Here is a 27,595-nt window from a genome sequence, read left to right as displayed (position 1 = left end):
AGAGATTCCCAGGAGTGGCTGGAGTGATGACCCCAGCGGGACACAGTCCCACAGCTCCTCAGCGAGGCTGGATGGCGACAGATACTGGTCCCACCCACAGCCTGGGCATCCCCACAAAGGGCAAGGAGCAGCTCCTGGGGGGAATGAGTGTGACTGAGCCCGGGGACACGGCTGTCCCCCGCGGCACCGCTCCAGCGAGGGAGCCCTGCAATTAGGAAATTTTTCAGGGTAGAAACCTCACAACTGTACAGTTGGTGTGTGTAAATAATACATTATCCTGCTTCAGCAGGGGAGTTGGACTAGATGATCTTTATGGTCCCTTCCAACTCTAAAAATTCAGTGAAATTCAGTTACAGAATCTTTTGCTTTCAGTCCATTCTAAGGAACTTAAGAGAGTGAAGTCAAGACCTAAAACCTTTGCTCTCCTCATGTTTCTGCTCCAAGAAGGCACCCAAATGCCACAAAATTCTCACCCAGAATAAAAGTCCACTTTGGCGTCATCAGTCTGAGGATACTGCTGACGGCACGGTGGGGTTTGATGGAGAAGGTGTATTTACCTTGGCAGATGACCACATTACTTAGAGGCAGGCGGTGTCTGGCTCTCGTGACACTGCCAGGTGATCCCCTGGTGTCGGTGCTGACGATTCCAAAGGGGCTCCCATGGAAGTTATCTTACATTAAAACTACGTTCAGTCCTAAGAAACAAGTGTCATTTATTAAGACATAAAATGGCTTGAATACTTTCACAAGCATATATACACATACATAGAGACAATATGGCTTTAATCTTTTGGATTTAAGAACAGCCTTATCTCTATAATGTTAGAAATAAAAAAGATTGTGCTTTAAATTACACAAAAAACACATCAGCAGTAACATTTACATCATTATAGCTGGTGTAAATTACAAGACAAGCAAAACAGTAAACCAGGCTTCAACAGAAACAAAATGATTTTAAAAATGTGTGTTCTAATTAGAGGAAATACAAATAATTTTAGAATTTATGCTGTTATAGGTTGAACACTATTGGAGAAACAAAATTTGTCAAAGAAAATAGATTGTCATATTGGGTTTTGGGTTACCTCAAGGGTTAAATTCACATTTTCCTAGAATACAGCATAAATAATTATTATTCATTGCTTGTTGCAGACATAACCCAAACCAGTACATTGATCACTTGAAAAGGTCAAGTTAATTCAATATTGCAGAAATGCTAATTGTTCATTTCTTTTCTTATTCTTGATGTCAATGGGATTCTTAAGACTACAGAATGTGGGGTTGGACCACTAAATGCTGATAAAATTATAGTATTTTAGACTAGCTTAAGAAGAAAAGGGAGAAAATCACCATCACATGCTTCCATTGAAAGGTCTCATTTGTCTGTGCATAACGCACTGGTGACATTGGGAAGCCAGCAGAAGAGGTGGGACGTTCAGAAGCTGATTGCAAGAGCCCAGGCTGTGGGAACAGCCAGTGCCGCACTGTGAGAATCCTCCCTTTGGACAGTCCCAACAGAACCCATCCCAGGAAAGGTGCTGAGCACGGGCGTCAGGCAACATCCTTTCACCTGACACTGAAAGCCCCCAACACCAAACCACCCAGCTTCTGCTCTGGACTGCTCCACCGCGGCCTTAGAAATACAAGTAATGATTCATTCTTCCGAAACAACTGTCAGATACATTCAGGGCACTTTACTGAGAAGAATAAATGAAAACCCATAGCTGCCTTATGAGGTAAGTCAGTCACAGTCTCCCCATTTTAAAGCAGAAAACTGAGGCACAGGACAGGTAAGTCCATGACACTGCTTGAGCCCAGTCCTTCTCCCAGGATTTTATTTTAGTGAGAAGATCACACATAAAAATGAGTGAGTAATACAGGTATGCGAATGGATTGGTATTCCTATAAAATTATATAAACTTTACCTGTAACAGTTTACTTCATTCTATTGAAACAGTGGCTAAAAGAAAAGTTCTGATAAATGCAGTATGATAAACTCTGGAAAGAAAAACATTATGATGATTTTTTTAAAAGGTAACATGAATCCTTGATGGGTTTAATTCATTTGCTGAACAGAATCTCATGGACTTAAAAAAACCCATGCAAAATTAGATCATCTGATAAGACTTAGACTGAGGCTGATGTTGCGTTTGATAATGGGGCAGATCTGAAAGCATTTACTGGGCTGGCTGCAGAAACTCTGATGTGAACACGGCTTCTGCGTAGTCCTCACAAACATCCTGCAGCTCAGCTGCCACGGCACACAGGGCTTCTTCTGCCAGCTGCTCTGCCAGGCTGAGGGAGGGAAATAAAGAAAAGGTTCAGAAAATCAGATTTCAAATTCCAGACATTCATTCCATTGATATCAATGCTCTGATTTTAAAGGCAAATACTCATGTTTTGTCATTCTTTCTACTGCTTAGCCCAAGCAAAGATCTGATTTGTGTTCTGATATGTGATGTATAAGGTATCAGAAATTCTCTCCTCAGTCTGGTTTATAGAAAAGAACATACTTCAGGCTTAAAAGTGTTGAGAGATCTCAGTTGCTTCCTTTTTTCAAACTCTTAGATACAGACCCTGCTCTGGGAATAAGAGTTAACACACTGCGGTTCTCATCCAAAGGCTGTTGAAGTAGACGGGAAGCTTCTTATTGCTTTTAGCTGCCACTGAATCAGGCTTTACCAAGAGCAGTAGGTTAAGGAAAAGTGAGATGAGAAATTTCAGGTTTTCAGTGATCTCTGAACCACAGCAGATGTTAAAGAAGGGAAAACTATTTTAGTGTAAGAACACAATTGTTTACTGGCCTCTTGAAAACTTCTCATCAGTTTTGCTTATATTCTAAAATATCATAAAATTAGTCTTTCTAAGACCTTCGGAGCATAGCATGGGAGTGTTTCTTTTAAACATTGTGTGGTACTATTTTATATCAAAGGATTTATAATGCCCTCTGCTGGTAAGAGCGAGTCAAGGAAGCATGCTGGATATCGGACTGCGTTTGGAATTTCAAGTAACAGCAGCAGTGGAATTCAGCCGTCAGAAGGATTCACTGCCGTTTAATCCCTCTGCCGGTCCCAAGGAGGTGCCAGTCCTTCAGCTACCAGCCTCATACTAACTGTAAAAAGGAGCATAGTTCGGTGCTGAGAACCAACAAAGCATATTTCAGTGGTTTAGTTCAGTAGATACAAATACAGTGGTCTAACCACAGTTTTTAAAACATCTGCCTGCTTATCCACAGCTGGGCAAACCATCAACACACGGAATTAACTCCGTGCACACAAATCATCTCAAATATTGCAGGACCTGCTCCTGGGAACACTGACGCAGATGCCAAATGTTACTCAAATGAGCTGTATCGCTGATTTCAATGCTACTACATTAAAAATGTGTGCAGAAGTTTAAAAACTCTTGGCAATTAAGCCCGATGTATAATCTGCCAATACAGACAATTAGGTCAAATCACTCCATCTACAACCCCTGAAGTTAGATTTTGTAATTCTTTCTCAATACTCCAGAGTTTTCTTCTTTCATTTCTCCCCATCAGAAGTCTTCTGATTGCACTGTGCAGGGAATTAATGGTCCTTCCCTGCTAACTGATGCCGTGTCAGTATTTCTTCAGTTCTAAAAGAACAAGACTAGCAAGGTTCAAGTTCAGCCTGTATTTCCATGCTTTTTTTGGGCTGGGACTTTACAAGACCAACAGGTAATTTCTGAAATACATCATACATACTGAAAATGATTTCTAGGCAACTGTAGGCAATCACTCAAGAAAAGTGCAAGGAAAGGATACCTAGTGATATAATTTGGTTGTTACTGAGCAATCAAAACACTTATTCAAGCTTCAGTGCAAAGGTGGGTATTTCAGCTTGCCTCACCCCGCTTGCTTAGCAGACATTGAGCACGATAAACAATTTTTCTTTGCCAGGAAGTGAAGTGCAGACAGTTAGTTATTGCTTCTTCACCTCTTCTGTTTGCACTAAGGGATGGTAAGGGATGTCACCTACGTCTCACTTCCCACACGGGACTCCATGAAGCATGAAGACTTGTGGAAGAGGAAGCATTGAAATCTGTGCTGAGGCCAGTTGTCTCTTTTTCAAGAATATCTACTGTTGTTCCATGAAAGATCAACTTCATAATCCCTCACCACAAAGATTAAGATTTGCACAGTTATTTACAGTGCTTTATTTCTCTTTCACTTAGAAGTTAATTTTTTTTCCCTTCAATTTACCTGTTGATGATAGTCTTCTGAAAATAATTTAAGTTACCCTATATTTCACAGTTGTTTTTGTGGTAACACCGTAGAAAGATGTGAAAAATAATCACTCCCCCAGGACATTCCGCTCCCATATCCTTCTGTTTTATCCAACTACCTTAAAAATCCACAAACACCAAGCACCAGTAGAGAAACAGCCAACTGCTTCCGGCTTTCAATTTGGAATTTAAACAGCCCCCTCCCTGCTCCTTTTCTGAACAAGGACAAAAAACCCGTTCATCAGCTTCAAAAACACAAAGATAGTTCATATACCTCTCAGCAATCTGCCATGGATTGAAACTGCCTACGGCCTCATGGGAAATAAGCTTTAAGTGATGCTCGTATCTGCTGGTATAATCCAAGATGCTCTGGAGCATACACTTTGGCACCGAGAGAGATGCACAACACTCTTTATGTAGAGAATTCCGAGTCAGGGGCCGCAGAATGTCATTTCCAGTCTGCAATTTCTCCTCTGCTTCTTTGTTTTCATCAATATCTCTGGAAATGTAAAATAGTTGTTAAGCCAGAACTAGATTTTCAATTATCTTTATGAAGGACCAGAAAATCTCTTAAAATAGTAACCGTAATTTTCTGTAATGAAAACACTATAAAGAAGACACACAGCTCATATGCACCACAGTTTAGTGTAGGGCCAAATATTCTACTTACTTGCCATCAGAAAGTAAAATTTCCATTTCTGACTCTGTGCGTCCATTGAATTTGTTTATCTGAATTGGATGAGGAGATGTAGGTCTTTTAGCTATTGGTGCCTTTTGTTGTTCTAAAAGGAAGAAAATAACATTTAAAATTGTTTCTTCAGAAGAGAAAAACTACATTTACTGCAGGTAAGTCCTCACAAAGACTTTTGCTTCTTTTAAGGGGAAGTGATTCAGATAAGTACTGAAGGTGACAAGCCCCTAAAATGTAAATTCAATGTAGGATTTCCAAGAGCTCAGTGTAATAAAGCTGAGCATTTTAGAAATCCTACCTTTAGTCTTAATAGTTTGTTATGTCAGTGGGTACCTCTAGAGGAGAGATAGAAAATACCATTCTGAAATTAGTGTAGTCTATTAAGCTTGGCAGTAAATCCAAGACATGGGAAAAAAAAAGTTCAACAAGATTTGGGCTAAGTCTTCACCAGTCTTACTGTGAGATTTTCAAACTGGTGTAAAACAACACAGTTCCATTAAAGTCAGTATGTGATTGGATACTCAGCTTAGAAAATAGTGTAGCTTCCACTCTTGTACTCAATCAATTAATAGGATAAAGTACACAGCAGGAGGATGAGGAAAACAGCAAGCATCAGTCATTAGCATGCCACTGTGGCAGAACATATTGTCTGTATGGGAAACATCAAACTAGTGTTCGGAATGCTACCTTTCATTAGTGAACAGGTTCCTACTAATATTCCTTAGGTCCCTCTCAATTAAAAATTCAATCTGATATTAAAAGTTAGTTTTCTCTCTCATGTGAAAGACTGTACATTCTTTCTTTTATTTTCTATACAATAAAAACAAGCAGGAAAATTTGATTAATGTGAACTGGAAGCATCCAAACTGTGGTTTTTTTAGGATTAAGTACTTTTTGCTGAAGCACATTGGATAATTAGTTCCGTACAGAAAAATCCAGATTTTCTGAGGCTATAAAAATTAAACTTGCATGTATGCTGCAAGATCTAAAACCAGTATCACTGTCACTTGAAAGGAATAAGGAAAGAGAAAAATCTTCTAAGCTGAAGTAATTTAGTATCATCTTTTATGTACTGCCAGAAAAACCTCAAACTGCCATGGATTCACTGCTACACCAGTATTTACTTAACATTTACTCTTGAACTCTAAGCTGTTTAAATTGACAGTTTATTAAAACAAAGGAAAGAAAATGGGCGAAGCAAACTAGAAGATAAATATCTGCTTGCTCCTGCCTAACAGCAGGAACAAACTGAGATTGTTCCCCTACACCTCACTTCAGCCCATCAGCTCCTAAGAACAGTTTTGAATTCAGCAGCATGGAAATGATTACTGCTAAGTAATTACTGGTGTTTCAAAGGAATCAAGTCAAACGAGACCACGCTGAGATTTATGGATTTGCCAGTGCCTTCCTCAAAACTGAAGACAGGCAAGTCATGAAGAGCTGAACAAGGAAAGGAGTGAAGCAGCTTTAGGACACCTCAGGCTCAGGCAGGAAACCAGCCGCCTGCTGGGGTACATTCTGCTCACCGATGAGTGGGAGCGTATGGACTTAGCAACCACCACCTTCACTGCACAAAAACCATTGCACACAGCTTGGTAGAAAAGAAAACAGCTAAGCTGAGGAATGACAAACGCCTAGAAAAGGGCCAACATTCAAACTTAACATTTGATGATTGGAAATATGTGTTAGAGATTCCCACCCTTCAGCTAAGTTGCACCAGCAGTGCTTTCCATCCAAACGCAGCCCAGATAAAGGTAAGTAAAATATGACAGACTGTTCTCAGAACAGATCCTTCCTCTTTACAATATTGCTTTTAGAACTGTATTTCAGAAACAGTCCCCTGAAAGGAGCACCTATAGTAAAAAATGTGTCTGGATGGTGCTATTTGATCACACATAATCCAATGATCTTGATTTCAAAACATCTGAATTTAAAAATACAGACTACAGGAAAATCAAGCTGCACTACAAGGACACTTACCCATTTTGTCTTCCTGGGCCCAGCACTTGGCATCACTGTACACGATCTGGGTGAATCTCCTGCGAACAGCCTCCTGGTGTCTCTGGGTTTGAACACACAACATTAATCAATCAACACATACTTAGCAGTTCAGCTGCACTGGTTATAGGAAAGGAGGTCGTGATCCTCCTCGGTCAAAGAAGGCTTGTTTTGCCTTGTTAACGTAACACAGAAAGTTACCATAAATTTCACTGACAGGAAGGCTGAAATGGGACTTGAACTGAAAACTATGGAAAAGCTGGTCAAGGAGAAATTTTTAAGAAAGCAATATATGAGAAAGCTCAAGTCAAGTAAATGATAATCTCGTGACTATTTACATAGAAAGATGGATAAATAAGGGCACAGATAACCATGTATCTGTATGACTTCCCCATGTTGCCCTGTAAAATATATTGGATTGCCAGAGCTTATTTCCTTGAGATGTTCACGCTACTAGAATACTGGGATCCCGTATCACAAAAAAATGAAAAGAAATATATCCGAAAATATTCAAATACTTTCCAGTCTGTGAGACAATCAGCATAACTGTCATACTGATTATCCTGTTCACGTATGAAGATCTAAGCACAGTCCTGAGGCGGGAAGCACACTCGGCTCTACCAACTCTAAAGCCAGCAATAAAACCACGAGGGCAAACATTCTCTTGTTCTTACACTGCGTTCTGCTGCCATGTGAGCCCCAGTCTTTCATTTCATACACTGATCCAGTCAGACTTTGCTTCATTTAAGACTGTAGGTACTTACAGATATTACAATTTATGGACAATAAACAAGAAACTGGCACTAATGAGACCAACCAAGAGAGAAAATCTTACTTCAATTTCTTCCATTCTTTGCCACATTGACTCCAGAGTGTAAGTGTCAGCTGCAGGCAGAGCCTGGATTTGCGGTCTCTCACGCTGCTCCGTACCCCACAGCTCCTGAGCAGCATCTTCCAACAGATCATCCAATAGATTTTCGCTCAGAGTATCTGCATTTGCTGCAACCTGCTATTAAAAAACAAACAAAAACCCACACAGCCAATGCAAGAAAGAAAGAAAAAAAGCACAAAACCAAAAATAACTGGGGGGGGAAGAATGCTTACAAATCAAACATTTCTTAGAGCAGCTCACGGAACTAATCTATTGTCATTTCAACTTTTCCCTTCAATGAAATTCCAAATAAATTCCCGTTTTTCTTCCACCCACACAATAAGCCAATTCAATAGAAACAGCTTACTATGTTTTTTAATACAAATAAAATCAAGGAATATGGAAAAAGCTTGCTACACAACTGTGTTCCCAAACTGAAGACGAAACTGTCACAGGTTCAGAGATCACCCAGGAATTCAAGAAAGCGGAAATGGAAATACACTCTCCAAATATCCAAAACTGTGTTGACTACATAAACATGACTTGCATTAAGTTGAAAAGAAACTGTGTGTTGCTCCTTTATAAATGTTTTACAGCTCTAAAAGCTTCCTTCACAGAGTGGCATGAGGTTGACTCTACTACCTGTGTCCTGTCTGCTGGAGGTTCTGAGCGCTCCTGTCCTGCTGTCTCGACTCCGGCTGCACATGGGGCAGGAGAAGCACTTTGTGACCTACACAAAAGAGAAAAAATGACACCACCATTCTGAAACTTGGTACAACAACAATAATTTAAAAACCCAAACGCATAAATGTACTTTTTGGGGGACTGGTGGGAACAGGGAGAAGATCACATCAGATCTGACACCATTTATTAGCTTTCAAAGTAAGTCATTACCTTAACTTTTGTATTTTTTTCATTTCTCCTCTGCTACGGTCAGCTAGATCCTTCACTTTTCTTGAAGTTTCAGCTTCAAGCCTTGCTAGTCTTCAAAAATAAAAGAGTAACAAGGAGGGTTACAAAATGCACACCCTAACAACTGAAGAACAGAATAATGCGATTCTGAGTATTAGTTTAAAAAAGTTGCAAAAAATTTTAGAGAGAAAATTAATACTGACTTTAAGGCCACATAAGCCAGGAATTTCTGTTGAGAACCAGGGATCTTCAATTACGTTTCTGCTACTGGCAAACAGGCCAAGTCACGGCTCTCTAACAGAGCCGCCCGGCAGTGAGCCGCGCTGGGCCAAACCCACCATTCACCACCGTACGGATGCAGGGCAGAGATGGACCCCAGGCCCTGATCGTACCGCTGGGGTGGAGCAGGCAGAGACGCTGGGGCCGGGGACACACGGGGTTTTCTGCTCTCCTGAAGTCGTTTGTTCCGTTTCAGATGGAAAGCTATAGTTGTCTCTTGAAATCTGGCACACTTTCCTTGAGGCTGTACCTGTCTTGATTTTAGAGATTTCAGTATTCCCTTAAAATTAACACAATCACATTAAAAACATGTATTCCAGTTGCTGAATTTTTGAAGTATTTTGCATTCTGCTTCAGAATTTGTCTTGAGGACATGCCTGCCTGCTTTGTGGCACAGCTGACCTACGTGGAGGTTTTACAACTGATTTAAAGGGAAGTACAACTGTGCCTGAAGGGAACATATTTTTAATCCTGCAACTATTATTTTTGCAAACAGTTCCAATGTTTCCAACGTTGCTCTTTTAACATTTTCAGAACTAGACTCTATGTTAACTCTTAATAAAGCCAAACAGAAGGTTCCCAAAGTAACATTTTATTCAGCCATGAAACTATAATATTGCCATATTTGTATCTGCTACAAGAACACTTAGACTTGTCCCCTCAGTATGAATTACTGAAATGCTGAACCTCGCTGAGAGGTATGGGAAGCAGCGAAAGGTACATATGTGAACATCTATGTTACTGTATCAGTTCTGATTTTTCAAGCTGAAGGTGATACTCTGAGGAAGGCAAAAAAAAAAAGCATTTAATAAAAAAATAAAACCCAACTATTTGCAAAATTTAGCACTTTGAAATATTCTTTAAAGAACTCGTTTGTTCGCATTACAGAAGCCTCTTGCTGGTTGCAATAAAGCCTTACCAGAAAACAGGATTTGTATTGTTAAGTTTTATAACGTCTGTAATCAGTGAAGTAAATCTGCCTAACTTACCTCCTCCAACTAACATTAGCATTAGCACAACATTACTGCTGAGTGCATTTTTCATGACAGAGGACCAAGAAGAGGAAAATATTTCAGCTTTAATTTCAAGTTGACAAATAACCAATGTACTTTCAAACATGAAACTAGTTTCAGTGGAAGCTTTCCATGCTAATTCTGTTATTCATTGTTTCTAGTTGAACAGTGCGTTTCCAAGAACAATAATACTGCTTTCAAAAAACATTTGATAAAAAATACATCATAGGCACTAGAAATAATGTAGGCAGGTGACACAGTTTATCTCCCTATATCTCCTAGCTTAGAATAAAAACACTGTGAGGAAGTGCAAAGCTTGGCAGTGACTTACATTACACAACAAATCCCAGAGGCAAGCAGAAGAAAGAATAAATTCTCTTATCACTTCCATACCTGTGATTTTGCAGGTAATAACACACCTTTCTTCTTAAAAGGGCTGCTTTCAAGGATGCGATCTTTTCTTACAGCTCCAGCTCTTGCCAGTGCATTCATGCCTCCTTGTAAAGTGACGTTTCTCTCTGGAGTAGGTGGGTCATTTTCTTCTCGGAATTTATTGTGCAATATATGAGCACAACTGTTTGCCTGCTGAACCGCTGAAATATTTGCAACACATCAATATTTATCTATATCAAAAATAATAAATCAACTTTCAACTGTAAGTTGAAAGGGGCAAGAATCACCTTTATTTCTACATTTGATACTTCTGTTATGCTAGATATATGCAATGAACTTTTAAGCTCTATCATACTTAAAAAAAAATAATAAAAAGAAGCAAGAAAAAAACCAACTCGTCCTTCCTGACAAGTATTAAATAAATTTTCTTTCTTACGCTGCTTCAATGAACAGGAGATTTTGGGGTTTGTGTGCGTATACACATTTATATGTATATACATATTTGAAAATACACATATATATGAAAATCACGCAAAAGCCTTTTGGTAGCAATTGCTATATGAGGTCTAGGTAGTGATAACAAAACATTCTTTTTCAGGCAGCAAAATACGTGGAAGCCTTTAGGTGCTTGTCAATATACTGTCTCTCTGGACTGCCAAAGATGAATTAATTTCATAGAATTCTTCTCACCGTTACGTAGGGGTAGAAAGGAATACATACTGTTCTAGTAAAAAATGGTATGAGAAAGACACCCCAATGAAAAAAAACAATCACTATAGGTTATATAATAATGTAATAAGCTATAATGGCATTCATGAGGTGTTAATACACTTCGGGTGGTAAATTTATCTCACGACACCTTGAGAAAGAATAATGCCCATTTCCTTTCATATACAAAATAAAAGAACAATAAAGTAAACCAATTCCCAATGGGTGCATGGGGAACTAGTAGTGAAAAATATCAAAGTCTTCAGCTTAACTCTCAGTTAACATGTCTCAAGTACTGAAACTGTCATTACTGTGCAGAAGACATTAACATCAGTGAACTGGGAAGAATAAAACACAGCCATCCCTCTCAAACGTAGAGAAACTGCACAAACCAAGGAAATTCTGAGCCAAGGCTTCAGTATATCTTTTCACTGTAAACAGTTAAATAACGGTAGCTTTGTTGGAGTTTTGCTAACAGTCAGCGACTTTACATTTGAAAATAATATATTTAGACAGTATTAACTAGGTAGATATTTGGAAATATTCTGTATGCACCATTAATGTCAACTTGTAAACTGCCATTTAGGTGTACACTGCAGAAAAACAATCCAAGCATAGCATGGGAAAAGAAATGGACAAAAATAGGAAGAACATGATTATAATAATATAGTATTAAAAGGGCAGATAAACCTGCAGGTTTGTCATCTCAGGGGAACACCTGAAAAAAAAACGTGTAACAAGGCTATGTGAATGTGATAACTACATATGGGCTGTTATACGCTTCTAACCAACAATATGTAACATGCTACAAAATTGAGCTGCAGATGGTAAGTTAGCTGACAAAAACGTATTTAGTAATTCAAAATACAAACCAGTCAAGAGATTCCTGGCAGAGGGAAGTTTTTTACATTCTTGTCCGAGCCGTCTCTTTAAGAGGAGAGCTTTGTTTTCCCCTTTTGGAGATGTAAGCTGCTTTCTGGCTGGAAATGTCTCAGTGTTCCTTGGAGATTTGCCCTGAGATGCAGAAATACATTTCTTCACTTTTTTGGGTGTTTGTTTCTTTTCTAGCAGTGAATCCAGATCCTGCATCAAATATTTAGAATGTTAAGTACTTTCAGTAAACCTGATGTAATAACAAGAAACAAATTCAAGCGATTCTAAGTAGTTGGAACTTTTTTGGTGTCGTTTCGGTTTTTGTGGTAGTGATTATTCCCGATGGATTGTTGATGCAGAAGCTTCTTCATATTATTAACTTAAATATTACAGAAAATGCTTGCATTTTTGTATTTACAATTGACTCCAGCAAATTATCTGCTTACATCATGACACAAAGGCTACAGACAAAAAACCAAAATGCCCACACAACTACGGTAAGACAGACAGTCACTTCGTCCAGTGCTAAGTCCAAAATTAAACAATTCTGCCTCCTTTCCTGTTCCCAAGCAGTTAGCACTGTCACCGGTTCTCATAAGCAGTTCAGAACAGTAAAAATAAAAACACAGCTCTTAGAACAGTATTTTAAGGAAAATAAAAAAATCTTATCGCTATCGTACCAGTTGCTTTTATTCAAATTATTTAAACACTGGTTAATTACATACATAATAGTTCAGGTCACATAGGTTTTTACTTAAAAAAATAATCTTGGTAGGTAGGAACTGCAGAAGGAAATGTGAATCAGAACTTTTCTATTATACCAACACCATGTTTTAAGACATCAGGTATCACTAACACAAGCCATTTGAAGGGGATAGAGCTTAAGTAACTCTTGTAGCTACAACTTTATCTTCTGTTGGGACAATCCTGCACCCACCACCATGTGTGAGGCTCGGACACCCATCACGAATCCTGATGAATAAAGCACACATCGCAAAACAATAAACACATAACTTGGACCAAGGTATAAAATGCAATTCTTCCAGTCCCGGAAATGGCAAACAAATCAGAAATTGGTGCTCTGTTTCCACTGTCACTACCAGTCCTCGTTCTACCGCAAGAGCCAACAGAGACCGGAACAGCACCAACAAGAACAGCAGCAGGTACCTTCTGCGTTTAGGATGCAACTCTATTTTAGAACACCATTATTTAGGAACATTAGAAACATATTTATACATTAGAAAATATAGCCTTTAAAAAAAACAAAACAAACCCAAAACCACAACAGTAAGATACTCTGCTATTTTATGAACACACAGGATAGTTTGTAGTCTCATATTTCACTACATCTTTTCTTCCTTAGCAGAAACAAAACGTTTTTTCCTACCTCAACTTGAAGCAAAATATCTATGATTGTGTCAGAAATGGAAGAATCCACTTCTAGTTTGGCAGAACAGAGAGACAGTTGTCGAATGAGGCTGCCCAGTTCCTTGTAGTGGGTCGGGATCTGCTGCTCCGTCTGATCCATAAACTGGTTGGCAAACGCCTGCAAGGCTCGTATGGCTCCTCTGTGTGCTGCTGCCAACCTGGATACTGCTCGAGACTGCAAAAATGAAAAATAAATGCTTTAATAGCTACAGTTTCTATGAATACTGATATTATTCAAAAAATTGTCACCAAAATTTCATGGAGAAACAGTCAGGCTTGGGAAGAAAATCAGAAAGGAGGCTGGTAAGACTGAGTGAGATCAACAGCAAGTTAAACACGGTAGTGAAGAGTAGAACACAGTGTTATTCAGAAAAGGAACTGGAACGAAGAAGGAATTAGAAGCCACACAAAAGCAGAGACGAACAACCTTCCCCTCCAGTTTACTGCAGAGGGATGAGAAGTGAGGAGAAGAGGGAAGCAGCAAAGGCAGAATCAGACCAAGTGAGACACAATTCTGTGAGTAAGGGATGAAAGGTGCAAGATACAAAGAAAATCTCCCTTCTGGAGAAGGCTCAGGTGTACCCTGGACAACCAAGCTCAATTAGCTAGAAAACCTGTTACTAAGTTACTGACAGCCTGAAAGATAATTACATCTTACCTTTTTAGTATGTTTGATTTTATTAGGAGTCAGTTTCTCTAAATCATTTTGAATTTCTTTTACCTGTTAATCAAGAAAGGAAGGGGAGAGGGGAAAGTCAGTCAGAATTAGCTCCATGTCTACGAATGAACAATTAATCTTCATCGTAACGTCTGAATAAAATTCCAAATTTTCCAACAGTAACGCTCATTTCTGTCCAATCATGAGAGAAATGAGTCACACCATTCAGATGCAAACTAGAACGCCATGGAAATTCAGAGATAACCTGATCAAATTTCTCTTGTTTCGGTTCATTTCTGTCAAATTCATCACAATATCTAGCCACTCTGCACCCCAGCTTAAAATCCTGGTTCCTACCTGTTGCTGGAGTACGTACAGCATCCGAGCTGACCGTGCAGCTTGTTTCTCTCTCCTAGTGCAAACTTGTTGCTCTTTATCGGGATCTAAAATTTCTTTCTCTCTCCCTAAAAAGCATGAAATGTAAAGTTTTATATCTTAATATAACCTGTGAAAACCCCAATTAAGCCATGATAACAAGCATAATTTAGTAATAAGCCTCTTTCTTGCAGAACCAATACACAATGTATCATGCATTTTGCAGAGCTCCCCAGAGCGGTAAGGCACGCTAGTTATTTTAACTCTGCATCATGTTTCTATTTAGAATTTGACTAAACATTCTAATACAATATAGCTTATTAGTTATAGCTTACAAAATCACATGTGACCCCTTAGTTTTGTGACAGAGTTGCAAGTAAAGCATTCAGAGTTGGGAACGGTTAACCCTGCGGCTAGTTCCGAGAGGCACCAGTGCGGGGTGTGCTGGGAGGGGGATAGTTTCCTTTGCAGTCACCAGCGCGGAGCTGGTTGGGTTTGGATTTATGACTAACAGCGCTGACAACACCCATGTGTTTTGGCTACCACTGAGCACTGACTCTCTCTTTTTTCAACTATCCCTGCCAGCGCGTAGGCTGGGAGGGGACACAGCTGACCCAAGGGACATCCCGTGACACGCTCAGCAATAAAAATGGAGGTTTTCTGAGGGAAGGCAGCCATTGCCCACAGATCAGCTGGGCATTGAGTCTACCTGTGGGAGGTAGCGAGTGATTGCCTTTAATCACTTGATTTTTTTTTTTTTCCTTTCTTCTTCCTCTTTTATTCCCTTACTAAACTATCTTTATCTCAACCCGAAAGTTTTCTTGCTTTTAATCTTTCTATTCTCTCCCCTGTCCTGCCAGGGGGAAATGAGCACAACTGTGTGGTGCTTCGCTGCCAACCAGGGTTAGCCCACAGCGCAGTGTCAGAAAGCACATTTATTGTGTTACTGCACGGCCATAAATTCAGTGAGTTGGACTTGTGAAATGAAATTTTACCAGCTGTTGCCCCCTTTCTCATCACTGATAAGAATGTGACCAATTATGATACTGCTTTTTGCAGTCTGAGTATCTAGCCAATATGCCTACAGACACCAAGATTTTTTCACCCATGTTATTGAACAGCCTACCAGTAATTTACTATCATTGCAGGTTGGACAAACCTGCACACCACAAACACGCGGAGATATTAAACCCTGCTATTGTTTAAGCTGGCTAGCCATTCTAGCTTTTATCTACTTTTGAAAAAAGTAGATGGTTCTCAAAAATCCAGAACTAAATATGAATTCTAATCCAAGCCAAAAAAAAAACAGAAAGAAAAACAAATCAACAAACCACCACACATTTATATAACATTATTGTTCAGTCTTATACCTTTTTTAGTCAGTTCTTCAATTTTCTGGACATAGCTCCTCAATTCCTTTTGCAGACGTTGGACTTCCTGCACATTTTTATCTCCTTTTTTGTTTGCATTTGGCTTGGGGTCCGGTCCTGTGTCACGGGTGGGTGGAGAGCCCGAACCAGCTGGTATGAGCTTTCCCTCAGTTGCTGTGTAGAGATAAACTTTAGCACCAGAGGTGGTGGTCTCCACTTTGGAAGGCTGACTGAGCTTCTGCTGATATTTCAAGTGAGTTTGAGACTTCAGTGCATTTTTATTTTCAAATACTTCAGTCTTTTGCTCTTGTGACTTCTGGGCCAACAATGGTTTATTGACAGCATCTCCAAACACTTGCTGTTTCACTTGCTCTTCAAGGTGTCTTCGTTTTATGTCCCTTTTGGCTAGCTGAACAGCCAATTTTAGTCTCTCTTCAGATATCACTGAAAACATGCTGGAGCTCCTTATGTTGGGGTCCCCACTTCCAGGTTGACTTCTCTGATCATTGGATGCCTTCAGTTTTTCTATTATAATTGGACGGGGGTTAGAGAATCTGAGAGCCAAGTTCTCTGGAACTGCAGGAACATTTCTATTAAACTGGAGCTGTTCCAAAGTGTTAAAAAAAAAAAAACAAAAGCTGTCTTTATCTGAACCCATGAGTTTTCACACTTTTACCCTTCCGATTCTCTCCCACCATCCCACTGGGGGAGAGTGGAGTTAGCGAACGGCTGCGCGCTTAGCTGCCTACTGTGATTAAACCACAGCAGACAGGTAACTAATATTTACAGGTGTAGTTTCCCATCTATACCCTGATGAAAGGACACTGTCAAGATTATGTATGACAGCATCGTGAAAGCAAGCACGAAGATTTGTCACTCTCTAGTGGGCTACCTCAGGAAGTGGGTCATAATCATCTCTTTGTAATGATCACAAATGAAACAAATTCAGCACCTTTGCGCAAGTCAAATAATACCTGTGTTTGTAAAGCCTTTGCTTCGTTCCTGTATAGCTGGGTAGTGAATGCCAACGTAGCATCAGACACAGCTGGCTTGCTTGGTCCCATCACATCAGCTTGATGCTGAAAATCCAGTTATTTGTCCTTTGCATACAATTACAGCTATGAACACAAGAAGAAACATATGTTATTGCTGCCTCTCAAAAGCAATCCCGGGTCTGATGTGAACAGCAGAGAGCCGCCCCGAGGAGGATTAGAAATGGAAAACGTATCACTTGTACTCATACAGGTGGTACACAAAACGGAGAGTACAATCCTGCCGCTTAAGGCAAAATTTACAATTTATATCCTTCTTTTACAGACCCCACAGAGAGCTGAGCAGCACCATTACGGACCACGGGGCTCACACTATGAGCCTCAGAACCTTTATAGCTATTAACTACCTGAACGGGAGACAGTGCACTGCAGCAGGGGGGGAAGGAGACGGGGGCAGGATGGCCCCAGGTCATTTCTGTGTCAGTGCCGCAGAAGCACAGACCGAGGGCACGCTGAAACCCCAACTCCTTCACGAAGAGGCTTTTCAAATAAAGGCCGTGCGTGGGGACAGCCAAAGACCTACGTCTCCTTCATCTGCCTGAGAACTAAAAAATGAGCAGGATCCAACGCATAACGCCGTTGAAACTTCCTATCGCGACTGAAGCACAGACTCTGCCTGGGTCAGCCCGCCGCCGCGCTCCCGCCATGGCCCCCGCCCGCCCCCGCGGCGCGGCCCTCACGGGGGGCAGCCCCTCCCCTGGGCCACCGCCTCCCGCCAGCCGCCCCCGACCCCAGCGGCCGATCAGCCCTGTCGGCGACAGGCGGCGACAGCCCGCGGCCCGCTCCCCGCCTCGCCCTCAGGGTACGGCCCGCCGCCGCGGAGGGAAGGCCCGGACCTACCGGGCCGCCGTTCAAACCCGCTCCTGGCGACCGCCGCCGCAGAGGCCGCCGGGAAGCGGCGGGAGCGGCGCGGAACTACGGTGCCCGGCGCGGCCCAGGGCGGAGCCCGCGTGTCCCGCCGCCGCCATGGGCTGGGAGGAGAAGCAGGTCCGCGGGTACAGCGAGTTCGTGCAGACGGCGCAGCGCTACCACGGGCGGCCCATCTTCGCGCTCTTCTGCGGCGATAAGGACGCCGCGGGCAGGAGCTGGTGCCCGGACTGCGTGACGGGTGGGGCCCGGGGGGCCGCGGCGGGGGGTGGGGGGCGGGAGGGAGCGCGCCCGGCCCTCGGCAGGCCTCGGCAGCGGCGGAGCCCGGCGCCAGGACCGCGCTGTCTCTCCCGGCGAGCGTTCGGCCGCCGCGAGCTGCCGCCGCTGCGGAGCGGCCACACGCGCCTCGCCCGCGGGACCGCGCCTGGGAGCGGGCGACAGCCGACGTGCGGCTCGGCCCCACTGGCCACCTTCCACTGAAGGGCAGCGCCCAGCAGAGACTGGAGGCGAACCTCGGGAGCAGTTCGTTCCGGGGGCGGGGGTGACCCCGGGGGGTGCCCGGCAGCAGCAGGAGGGCAGCTCCCCAGCAAAGGCTGCGCTGCCCCGCTGCTGCTCCGAGGGGCTTCCTGCAGACAGGAGCCAGCGGTGGTTTTTCTTGCTTGTTAAAGCAGAAATTGGCCTTTACTCAAAGACCAGACCCTTCAACGCTGAGTGTGTAAATTCTGCGAAGCCTGGAGATGACCAGATGAAACAAAACACAGATCTCTACCGGAAGCAGGCAGAACATTAATTAGCAGCCTTGCTGGTCAAAGTAGGTCCATGTGATTCTGTAGTATAGTAAAAGTATAACTACTAATAGATTTTAAAAATTACTCTCTAGCTGAACCAGTTGTGAGGAAGGAACTTCACAACATGCCTGATGAGTCCGTATTCATCTACTGCCTAGTAGGAGACAGAGCCTAGTGAGTAACTCACATTACCTTTGCTAGTCGTGGACTGGAGTTTAACAATTGGAACAATTAACTGAACTGTCCTTTTATGCAAGGAATGAAGCATTTTTTTGAGTTTTGAGGTCTACACCATCCCCAATGTGAACTATCTGCATGCTGGTTCTGGGAGGTGGGAGTTAAAGACCTTTGAATCATCCTTTGGAAGGAATTTTAACAGGCTTACTTCAAACCACACCTCTACAAGCTGTACTTAACCCATTCTTCCTCAACAGCTGGAAAGATCCCAACAACGAGTTCAGGAAAAATCTGAAACTAACAGGAGTGCCTACACTACTGAAATACGGAACGGTAAGTGACTTACTGTATGCTCTGGACCTACAGGCGTTCAAATGGGAAACAGGCAGCAGCTGATGGCTCTAAATGCAGGTTTTCTGATACCCTCTCGTTTAAAAAGAGCAGACAATTAGGAATAGCTTCTCTGCTCTCGCCCATGCACTCTTCCTGGCCCAAACAGCTCCTCAAGAGAGAACCACTCTGTTTTCTGTACAATGTTGTCTATAACAAACATATATTAAAGCAAATATGTACACTTAGCATGTAGTAGTTTGGGGTTCTTAGCAATATATTGTTAGCTTCCTGACTTGCAGCTCATTAAAAGGTCCAAATACCGAATTACGGGAGTGAAACAAGGTTATGTGCAGTAAAGCTCAAGTTTTAACTTGTGCATATTATTTAAATTAGCAGTTACTGTCTTAGAAGTGCCTCTTCCAAGGCTAGCAACCCCTCAGGCTTTTTTCAGTTATTTGTGCCTTGCTCGCTCCACCCCAGCCTCCCATCCTGCCAGGGAAAACAACTGCAGGAATATGGCGAATATTAGTATGTACAGACGGTTCTAGGCTACAACAGGTTTTTTAATTACCCCTAAAACATACTAACTTTTCTTTCAGCCTCAGAAGCTGGTTGAAGAAGAATGTTTTAAAGCAGAGCTTGTGCGCATGTTGTTTACTGAAGACTGAAGCCTCCAGTAGTCAATCATTTACGGAGATGTTAATCTCAAGTTACTCCCAATGTCCTGTCAAGTAATCCTTAATCTCTTTTAGAACTTTCATGGTTAATTACTTCAGACCAGTCAAGATAAACATCATTAAATTCTAGGTCCAAACCTTCCACTGAAGTCCTGCAACAAAAGTCTGTATCTTTCCTCTCATGTTCAAATAAACTTGAGTTTGCAAACGGTCTCTTTTCAAAGGAGCTGAGCTCATGCTATAAATTGAGAGCAGCCTACAATTACTACGGAGGAAAACTTAACAGCTAAGTTACACTTTTAATTGGGGGGCAGAAGGGTAGGAAAAACTGAAAAATCTGCTTCTTATTCTTAAATCTGACTTCACACAGCTACTGAAGCAGTAGATAAGTTTTCAGCGCCGGAGATGTTTAATGGCTTATCTGTGCAGCGTGAGTATAAGCTGGAGGCTGACACTCTGGTGTCACCGATCACGTTAAGGGCTAACAGTTGCAGTATCTGCTCCTACAAGGATATGAATTACAACAGGAATGCAGCATGAATATAAAAAATATGAAATTAAATCCCTAGCAGTTGCCAAGACCTGTGTTCTTACAATAAAAACTATAGAGGAATAAATGGCAAATGCTTCTCCAGTACTGCAAGCGTTTACCTGTTCTTGAAACACAAATTGTTCTCACTACATGTACTACAGAGAGGCTTAAGAGCAGCCACTATTTCACTGGCAGAAAACCAAGATTAAAGTAAACTCTGCAAAGTTTATTATTATTTATCTCTGCTCCATTCCTGCAGTCCTTGTCTCGTTGCACTTTGATTTCCATCTTTAAAACATGCTGTAAGACCCCAGCAACAACTACCAGGTAAACAAACAAGTAATAGCTCAGCTTGGTTTCAAGGCAAAAATCCACAATTTAAATTTTGTGCACAATATCATCACTTCAACTTTGCTCATCCTGCAGCTGTAAAAAGTAGTACACGAGGGAGCTCTCAGCCATGCTTTGAGATGCATCATTATTCTCCAGGGAAAATGCCTCCTAAGAAGAGGCTTCTGAGCTACACTTTGTGTTAGATACTTAAATGTCAGTGCTGTCAAAACTATGTTTTGTTTTCAAAATCAAGAGGAATCAGTAACTACAGTAAGTAATTGCCCATGCTACAAAATAAATTGTGGAAGTAGGTGTTTATCAGTCTTGTATCTTTAAAAACGTTGACAAAAGAAAAAAAACAGCACTTGATAAATCTACCCAGAGCCAAACCTACAGAAGGGTTTGTTCCTCTCATGTAAAATACTTCAGCTGAGACAAAGTGCACCTTATCATCACCCTTCCAAGGGTTTTCATTTTACAGAGGTGTTGTTTTGCTGCTGCTGCTCTGCAAGTGCTTGCTGGAGGCGCATTCTTTTCCGTGAATAGTGCTGCCAGTGAAGAATCTGTTGCTCATCGATAAATTTTGCACACTGAGCATTTACCAGTTCTTTGCGGAAATGTTCATATTGGAGCAGCTCTAACATATGCAAACATTGAGGATACCTGGATGGAAAATAAACATACTTTAATACAAGTTTTACAAGGTCCTCTAAAACAAGAGTCTTCAGTAATTCTACGGTTTGTTATTGTAGTTTTATCATGTATATGCTTTACTTAAGTATCGAACCACTTAAGACTGTATGTATTCCACACACTGTAACTTAACTTCAGGCTAGGAAGCAAGGAGTCCTATAACAGTTAATAAATGGATATACGTGATATATGCTCATTTAGAGGATCTCTTCTAGTGGCTAGATTTTACTAAAATACATAAGAACTAGCATGTTTGTTTACAAATGGTAAAGTGCAGATACAGGCTGCAAAAGGAAGATTCCATACACTACTCATGAAAGACAAGTTTTATAATTTTTTCTGTTGCTATATCTGGACTGCTGGAAACGGGGAAAATTTATGTTGCATTTAAACACAGCAAGGAGGACAAAGGTAAGGTTACAGGCAGGAATCAAATAAATAACAGAAGGTAAACATCAAATCATTAAAATGCAGAAACCTAAGTGATTTTAACACTTACTTCAGGTACTTTGCATATTCAGGTTCTTTCCAATAAAGTAAATATTTAAGATAATTTACAAAAGCTTTGTCTTTGAAGTAGCCTCTTTGTGCAAGAACTGAAATAAAATGACAAATAAGGAATCGTCAGTTACAGATGCATGAAAAAAAAATCTGCCAAACCTGAAGAATATGTATTCACAAAACTACAAAGACGTGCTTTAGTCAAAACTTAATCATTACTATCAAATTTTGACAATTCAAAATAAAAAAAAAAAGCACAGGGAAAAATATATTTTATGTCGCCATACTAGGCATAATAAACTAGTCTCATCCCTGTTACGGTAGGTATCTTTCATACAACAGCAAGGAAGAGAACAGCTTTTTGAAACAGGAAATTTTGAGTGTAGCATCAAAATCGGCAGGGAATTCAAGGGAATTCAGTACAGAATCTGAAACTATTATTACCATTAGTAAAATTCAGTTTTTAGATAAAGGAATACTGTTAACTTGACATTACTTTCTAACCAGAGACTTAAACTTCTTATTTTTTCTTCCACCAGACAGATGCCTTTCTTTTTTTATTTCAACCAATAAAATATTTTGCATTTTAAAAACCCCACCTGTTAGAAATCTAGAAAAATTAAATTATTTACAGACTAGCTTTGTGCTGTAAAAGACCCATTCCCTTTTCTTTGTTTAGCCCTCTCTCTCCCTGTTTAACATTACCAGTAATAACAAACACCATTAAACTATATTCATTCCTCAGGATCCTGATATTTATTTTTAAGTACTCACAGTTGAGGTAATTTGGATTTGCCAGACATTGAACAAACTCCAACTCCAGCTGGAACCGAAGTCGATTTCCTGTATCATCTGATACATGAAAAAAACAGTAAGAACTGGACCCACACAACAGATTTGAAAGTAATTTTCTCAGTTTGAGCCATACAAAGAAAGATAATGTGTTTCAACAGGAGAAAAAGCAGTAACACCCCATAATAAATATGGATTCATTTACCAAAGCCTTCATTACATGAATCAGTGTTGGGCCTGCATTAATGAACACAGTGTTTTACGTTTTTTTAGCACCCAAGCAAGTGCAAAGAATGGAGGAATGTCCACTGACACTTTGTTTAGAGTGAAGGAAAAGGGAAGAGCAAGAAGCCTGGAATGTTTGTACAGGGAAAACTAAGGAGGTAAGAATAGGGAACTGCCAACAGCCCACTGAAATCCTAGTTGTATGTATTTTTAAAGTAATGCAAGGCAGCTTGTTGGTTTGGTGTTTTTTTTTGCAGAAAGGTATGTTGATATAGTACACAAGTGACAATACGGCATTGCTCCCATAGTACAGTGTACACCAATCACCAGGGATACGCTGTTGCGGCTGATATGGGATCCAGTGCTGTTTGACATTTGACATGACAGAGTGCTCATGCTGCACGTTTATAGATTACACAAAACTAGAGGAGTGGCTGAACACAGGAGGGTTGCGCAGCCATTGAGAGGGACCTCGGCAGGCTGGAGAAACAGGCCAACAGGAATCACGTGAAATTCAACAAAGTGAAACGCAAAGTCCTGCACCCAGGGAGGAATAACCCAGTGAAACAGCACAGGCTGGGGTGACCTTCTGAAAAGCAGCTTTGCAGACAAGGACCTGGGGTGCTGGTGGGCAAGTTATGACCTGCATTGGGCTGCTGCAGCAAAGCCGCTCACAGCACACTGTGCTGCATTGGGAAGAGCATCGCCAGCAGGAAAAGGGGGGTGACCCTGCTCTGTTCAGTGCTGGTGGGACCTCTTCTACTGGGCTGCACCCAGTTATGGGCTCCCCAGGACAAGACAGGCACGGACATACAGGAGCGAGTCCAGCAAAGGGACAGAAAAGTAATGAACAGACTGGAGCTTCTGACAGATGAAGAAAAGCTGAGAGAGCTGGGACTGCACAGCCTTGAGAACAAAAGACTGGGGAATGATCTTATCAACGTGTATAAATACGTGACGTGCGGGAATGAAGACAGAAACAAAGTGGTGCCCAGAGAGAAGACAAAATGCAACAGGCACAGACCGAAATATGGGAAATTCCTTTTAAATGAGTTTGGGGTTTTGTGGGGGATTCTGTTTATTTGTTTGTGGTTTTGGGGGGGGTGAGGTGGCTGCTCCCCAGGGTTTTTTTTTGTTTTTTTTTTTTACTGTTCAGGTGATTGATTGTAGGAGCATGTTGCCCAGAGAGGCTGTGGAATCTCCATCCTTGGAAATACCAAAGACCTGACTAGACAAGGTCTGGCTGACCCTGCTTTGAGCAGGAGGTTGGACAAGATGATCTCCAAAGGTTCCCTTGAACATGAACCATTCTGAAATTCTGCCAAACAGCCCCATCTTGACAGGTGAAAATGGAAGAACAGCCTCCTTAGTTCAACTCAATACCAAATCAAAGCTGGGTACTGACCAATTTTGCCTGCTTAGCAGTAGTCATAAGAAATTAACTTAATGTCTGCACTTATGCCCATGACTATATGAGCAAGAGGCTTCCATATAAAAGAGAGGAATAATCAACTGACTTTCTTATTTTTAGAATCACTCCATCAAAGTATCTTCATTTTATTCGTTTTTCTTTTCCAGTGTCACTGTATTCTGGAAAAACATGTCTTTGCTATTTGTGTAAATGATGTTATTTGATCCAGGTTGGTTATTACAGATTTCACCTATTTTCACCATATCACCTACATTTGTATTAATTTTGAAAACTATTGAATATTTCATTGATAACATAAGCTCCAGGGGATCCTGGCAGGAAAAAAAATCCATGTAAATAATGATTCTACATTTAAAATGATTTTTTACAAACTACTAGACATTCATTTTTAATCTGTTTGAATAGCCCACACTGCCTTTAGTTCTTTTAATTTTTATAGCATCAACAAAACCTAAATAAAATGCTTCAAGTAGGAGTAATTATTTATGTAATACTTAAAAATCTTATGACATAAAAATTAGGTGATAGAGTTTATTATTACCATTTATCATTGTATTTTAGTGACAAGTCTCTAATTCCTTAGTGACTCCATCTCATATCTCAGAGCATTTCCATACTACAGACAAATGTCCTTAAAAAAAATCAGAAATTCGAGGAGTGAGTACAAGAGCAGTATAACGCAAGTTGAGACAATGGGTAGCACTAAGAAGGCCTAAGCCTCTGCCATCAGGAGCACGTCAAAACCCCTCTGGGTGGAAGCCAGGCGCTCCGTCCCCGGACTCTGCCCTCGGAGCTTCCAGTGCCCAGTCCGGCATCGACAGACCCCGAGGCCGGACCCACGGCTTCTGAAAAGGCTGAATCTAAACAAGCCTTCCTTTTTCTAGAGAGCCACCAGGCACAGCCACTAGCCCAGGGCTCGCGGAGGGCTGTGAGAGCCAGCGCTGTCCTCAGGAACACAGACGAAGGACAGACTGGGATTGAGGGAAGGCCTCGTGCTCTCAGGCTCGCAGCCCCGATTCCTGATTCAAGGGCAAACGTCAAAAAAGAAGCCGGGGTCCCGTCCGCGGCAACAGCTACTGAAGAGTTTCGGGAAAGCGGGGTTTAATTCTACAACCACGGCTGCGCCCCTGGGTGCCCTCCCGCCGCCTCCTGCCCACGGCCGCGGGGAGGAGAGGGCCAGGGATGGCCGCCGGTCCCTCCCGGAGCAAAAGGGTTCGGGGCTGGCCTGAGCCGGGCGGACACTGGAGGGCAGGCGGGCAGCAGGCCCTTGCCCCGAGCTCCCTTCTCCGCGGTAGCGGGCTCAAAATCCGCCCAAGACCGCGCCGGGCCTCCGAGCGCCCGGGAGGCCGCAGCAGCCACCGCCCCTCACCTGTCTCCATTGCGGCCGCCGGGCTATCCCGCTCACCCCGACAGAAGATGGCGGCGGGGGCGGCCGCGGGGCCGGAAGCCCGGTGGGAAGTCGCGCTGCGCACTCTGGGAAGGCGGCAGCGGTTGCCCGGCAACGGGCCGGGCCGCAGCTCGGGGCGGGGCGGGGCGGGGCCTGCGGCCGGCGGGAAGGCGGGCAGGCCGCAGCGGGGGCGCCGGGGCTCGGGCTCGCCCGTCGGAGGCAGGTGGGGACCGGGAGAGCAGCCGGCCCCGGCGGCCGCCCGGGAGCCGCCCGCTCCGGCAGCGGGGGGCAGGAGCGATGGCTCCGGTGCCGTTTCCGAGGGTAAAGAGCGTTCCTGGTGGTAATTCTCATTCATCGCTCTCAAACGTTCGATGACAGGATTGCTCATCTCCCGTTTGTGTTTAGATACCGATATAAAATCCGTTGGACAAATGCTGATAGTTCTAAATTTTAAGTTTACTAAAAAATTAGTTCCATCAGTTTCAGGAGGGAAACGCACGCTGCCCAGAGGGAGCATTTTCCTCAAAACTGTTAGACAGAAACACCTGAATAAGACCCGAATTCCTGCCCGTAACAGGCATCATCCATTTACCAGGGTAGGCAGGGCAGTACCCGCTGGTTTTAAGGGAGCAGGGCATGAAACACCAGTGGTTGGAAAGAACATTCAAAGATTTCAATATTCAAATAAAAACTCAGACTGAATATGTTAAAGGAAAAATCCTTTTCAAGTTGCTCTGCTGTCCCACGCTGCGCTGCGGCTCACCTCGAACTTTGAAGTAGCAGAAGTCAAAGTACTCAGAAATCAAAGTGCAAACTGCAGTGTATTTTTTTAAATGACCAAAGTTCAATTTTACATCAGTGAGTGCACTCTGAAAACTTTGCAAGCAAAACAAATGAACCTCTGAAAACTTTACGTACCACCTCTATGTACCAGTCTCCAAAATTCTGCAAGCTTTCACCATCTGAAAAAAAAAAAAAAAAGAAAAAAGAAGAAGAAAAAAGTCACATAGACAGTGCTAGTTCCAGTGCGATCCAGTGTAGGCATACAGATAACATCCTGACAACAACATTTTATAGGCTTGTTTCCTAACCATAAAATAATATTCCTTCCAACAGTAATATGGCTGGAAAGGTTAGCATTTTGTCAGTGTTATCTGGGTATTACAAACCAGCCATGCAACCTCTCCTCTGGCAGATGAACAAGGAGGACCTGTTAAGAGCGCATTTCTCATGGTTCTGTACTGCCCCGAACCAATTCAGCAACTCAATTTCTACAGGACATCGGTAGATTAAATGTAACTGATCTTCCAGACATGAGGGGCTTGTTATCAAATGGGTGCAGAATTCTTTTCCAAATGTGGAATCAGTTTGGACCAAGACATTGCAAAGCTGGTTGGAGGAAAAGCCCTAAGAACTACTCATTTCCGTAAACACTTTCATGCTTATGATAGCACGGTAGCTTATGATAGTGCTCTGTACTTAAAAAAAATCAAGCAGAAATTACTATTTGACATTTTGAGGTTACTCAAAAGAGGTGACTGCTTTTGTAACTGTACAAAACATTTTAAGTTAGAATTCAATACAAGTGATTTTTAAAATCACTTTATTAGTGTTGGGATGCACCAACAGAATTGAAAATAAGCTAAGTAAATGCATGAATAGCAGAACTTATGAAATCTGGTTTTCTGTGGAGGTTTTATAACGCCCGAAGTGCTGGCTGAGCTCATGCAGAGCCCCCTCAGCGGGACGGTGGGTTTGTCTCCAGACAGTTTCACCTGGGGAGCAGCCTGCCCTGAACCCCCACTGAACATCTCAAGGCTGGCATTTCCCATCTCACTCACCTGCTGCTGCTCTTCTGGGAGGCTGCGACATGGCTCAAAGTGCTCATTTTTACTGTGGTTTTACTGTTGCTGCCATTAGTGAGTCCTCAGCCCTCCAGGTTTCTCAGGAAGGCCTCGTGCTCCAGAACTGAACAACACTCCAGCATCAGAG

At 42.2% G+C, this 27,595-nt stretch overlaps 3 protein-coding genes across 8 annotated transcripts; 1 reads left to right on the top strand and 2 right to left on the bottom strand.

Annotated features, from left to right (window-relative positions):
• Positions 1–694: 694 nt before the first annotated feature.
• On the bottom strand, positions 695–17,928 carry KIAA0753 (KIAA0753 ortholog). 3 transcript variants are annotated; one of them, XM_074160957.1, is made up of 16 exons: positions 17,707–17,928; positions 16,789–16,932; positions 15,815–16,418; positions 14,427–14,533; positions 14,070–14,132; positions 13,371–13,586; positions 11,983–12,193; positions 10,403–10,602; positions 9,110–9,276; positions 8,700–8,789; positions 8,448–8,535; positions 7,770–7,940; positions 6,917–6,998; positions 4,916–5,027; positions 4,520–4,744; positions 695–2,292 (listed from the first exon to the last, which is right to left on the bottom strand). In XM_074160957.1, the coding sequence occupies exons 2-16, from the start codon at positions 16,876–16,878 to the stop codon at positions 2,175–2,177; spliced, it is 2,544 nt and encodes an 847-aa protein (XP_074017058.1). In that variant the 5' UTR covers positions 16,879–16,932; positions 17,707–17,928; the 3' UTR covers positions 695–2,174. The 3 variants fall into 3 exon arrangements, with proteins under 3 accessions (XP_074017058.1, XP_074017056.1, XP_074017059.1); XM_074160955.1 differs by having other exon boundaries at positions 882–2,292; positions 7,770–7,943; XM_074160958.1 differs by having other exon boundaries at positions 882–2,292; positions 7,770–7,943; positions 15,815–16,390; positions 17,707–17,763.
• Positions 17,623–20,919, top strand: TXNDC17 (thioredoxin domain containing 17). The gene is made up of 4 exons (XM_074160963.1): positions 17,623–17,974; positions 18,614–18,695; positions 18,956–19,031; positions 19,631–20,919. The coding sequence occupies exons 1-4, from the start codon at positions 17,833–17,835 to the stop codon at positions 19,697–19,699; spliced, it is 369 nt and encodes a 122-aa protein (XP_074017064.1). The 5' UTR covers positions 17,623–17,832; the 3' UTR covers positions 19,700–20,919.
• MED31 (mediator complex subunit 31) lies at positions 20,096–27,475 on the bottom strand. Of its 4 annotated transcripts, XM_074160961.1 has the most exons (5): positions 25,586–25,666; positions 24,758–24,847; positions 22,542–22,619; positions 21,766–21,862; positions 20,346–21,236 (listed from the first exon to the last, which is right to left on the bottom strand). In XM_074160961.1, the coding sequence occupies exons 2-5, from the start codon at positions 24,765–24,767 to the stop codon at positions 21,044–21,046; spliced, it is 378 nt and encodes a 125-aa protein (XP_074017062.1). In that variant the 5' UTR covers positions 24,768–24,847; positions 25,586–25,666; the 3' UTR covers positions 20,346–21,043. The 4 variants fall into 4 exon arrangements, with proteins under 4 accessions (XP_074017063.1, XP_074017062.1, XP_074017060.1 ...); XM_074160962.1 differs by lacking the exon at positions 24,758–24,847 and having other exon boundaries at positions 20,096–21,236; positions 25,586–25,647; XM_074160959.1 differs by lacking the exons at positions 24,758–24,847; positions 25,586–25,666 and adding an exon at positions 27,445–27,475 and having other exon boundaries at positions 20,448–21,236.
• Between the last annotated feature and the right edge of the window lie 120 nt (positions 27,476–27,595).

This window comes from Numenius arquata, chromosome 18 (genome assembly GCF_964106895.1).
Source record: "Numenius arquata chromosome 18, bNumArq3.hap1.1, whole genome shotgun sequence".
NCBI classification, from domain to species: domain Eukaryota; kingdom Metazoa; phylum Chordata; class Aves; order Charadriiformes; family Scolopacidae; genus Numenius; species Numenius arquata.
The sequence above is the reverse complement of the archived record's forward strand: the minus strand, read 5'-3'. Positions and strand labels throughout refer to the sequence as shown.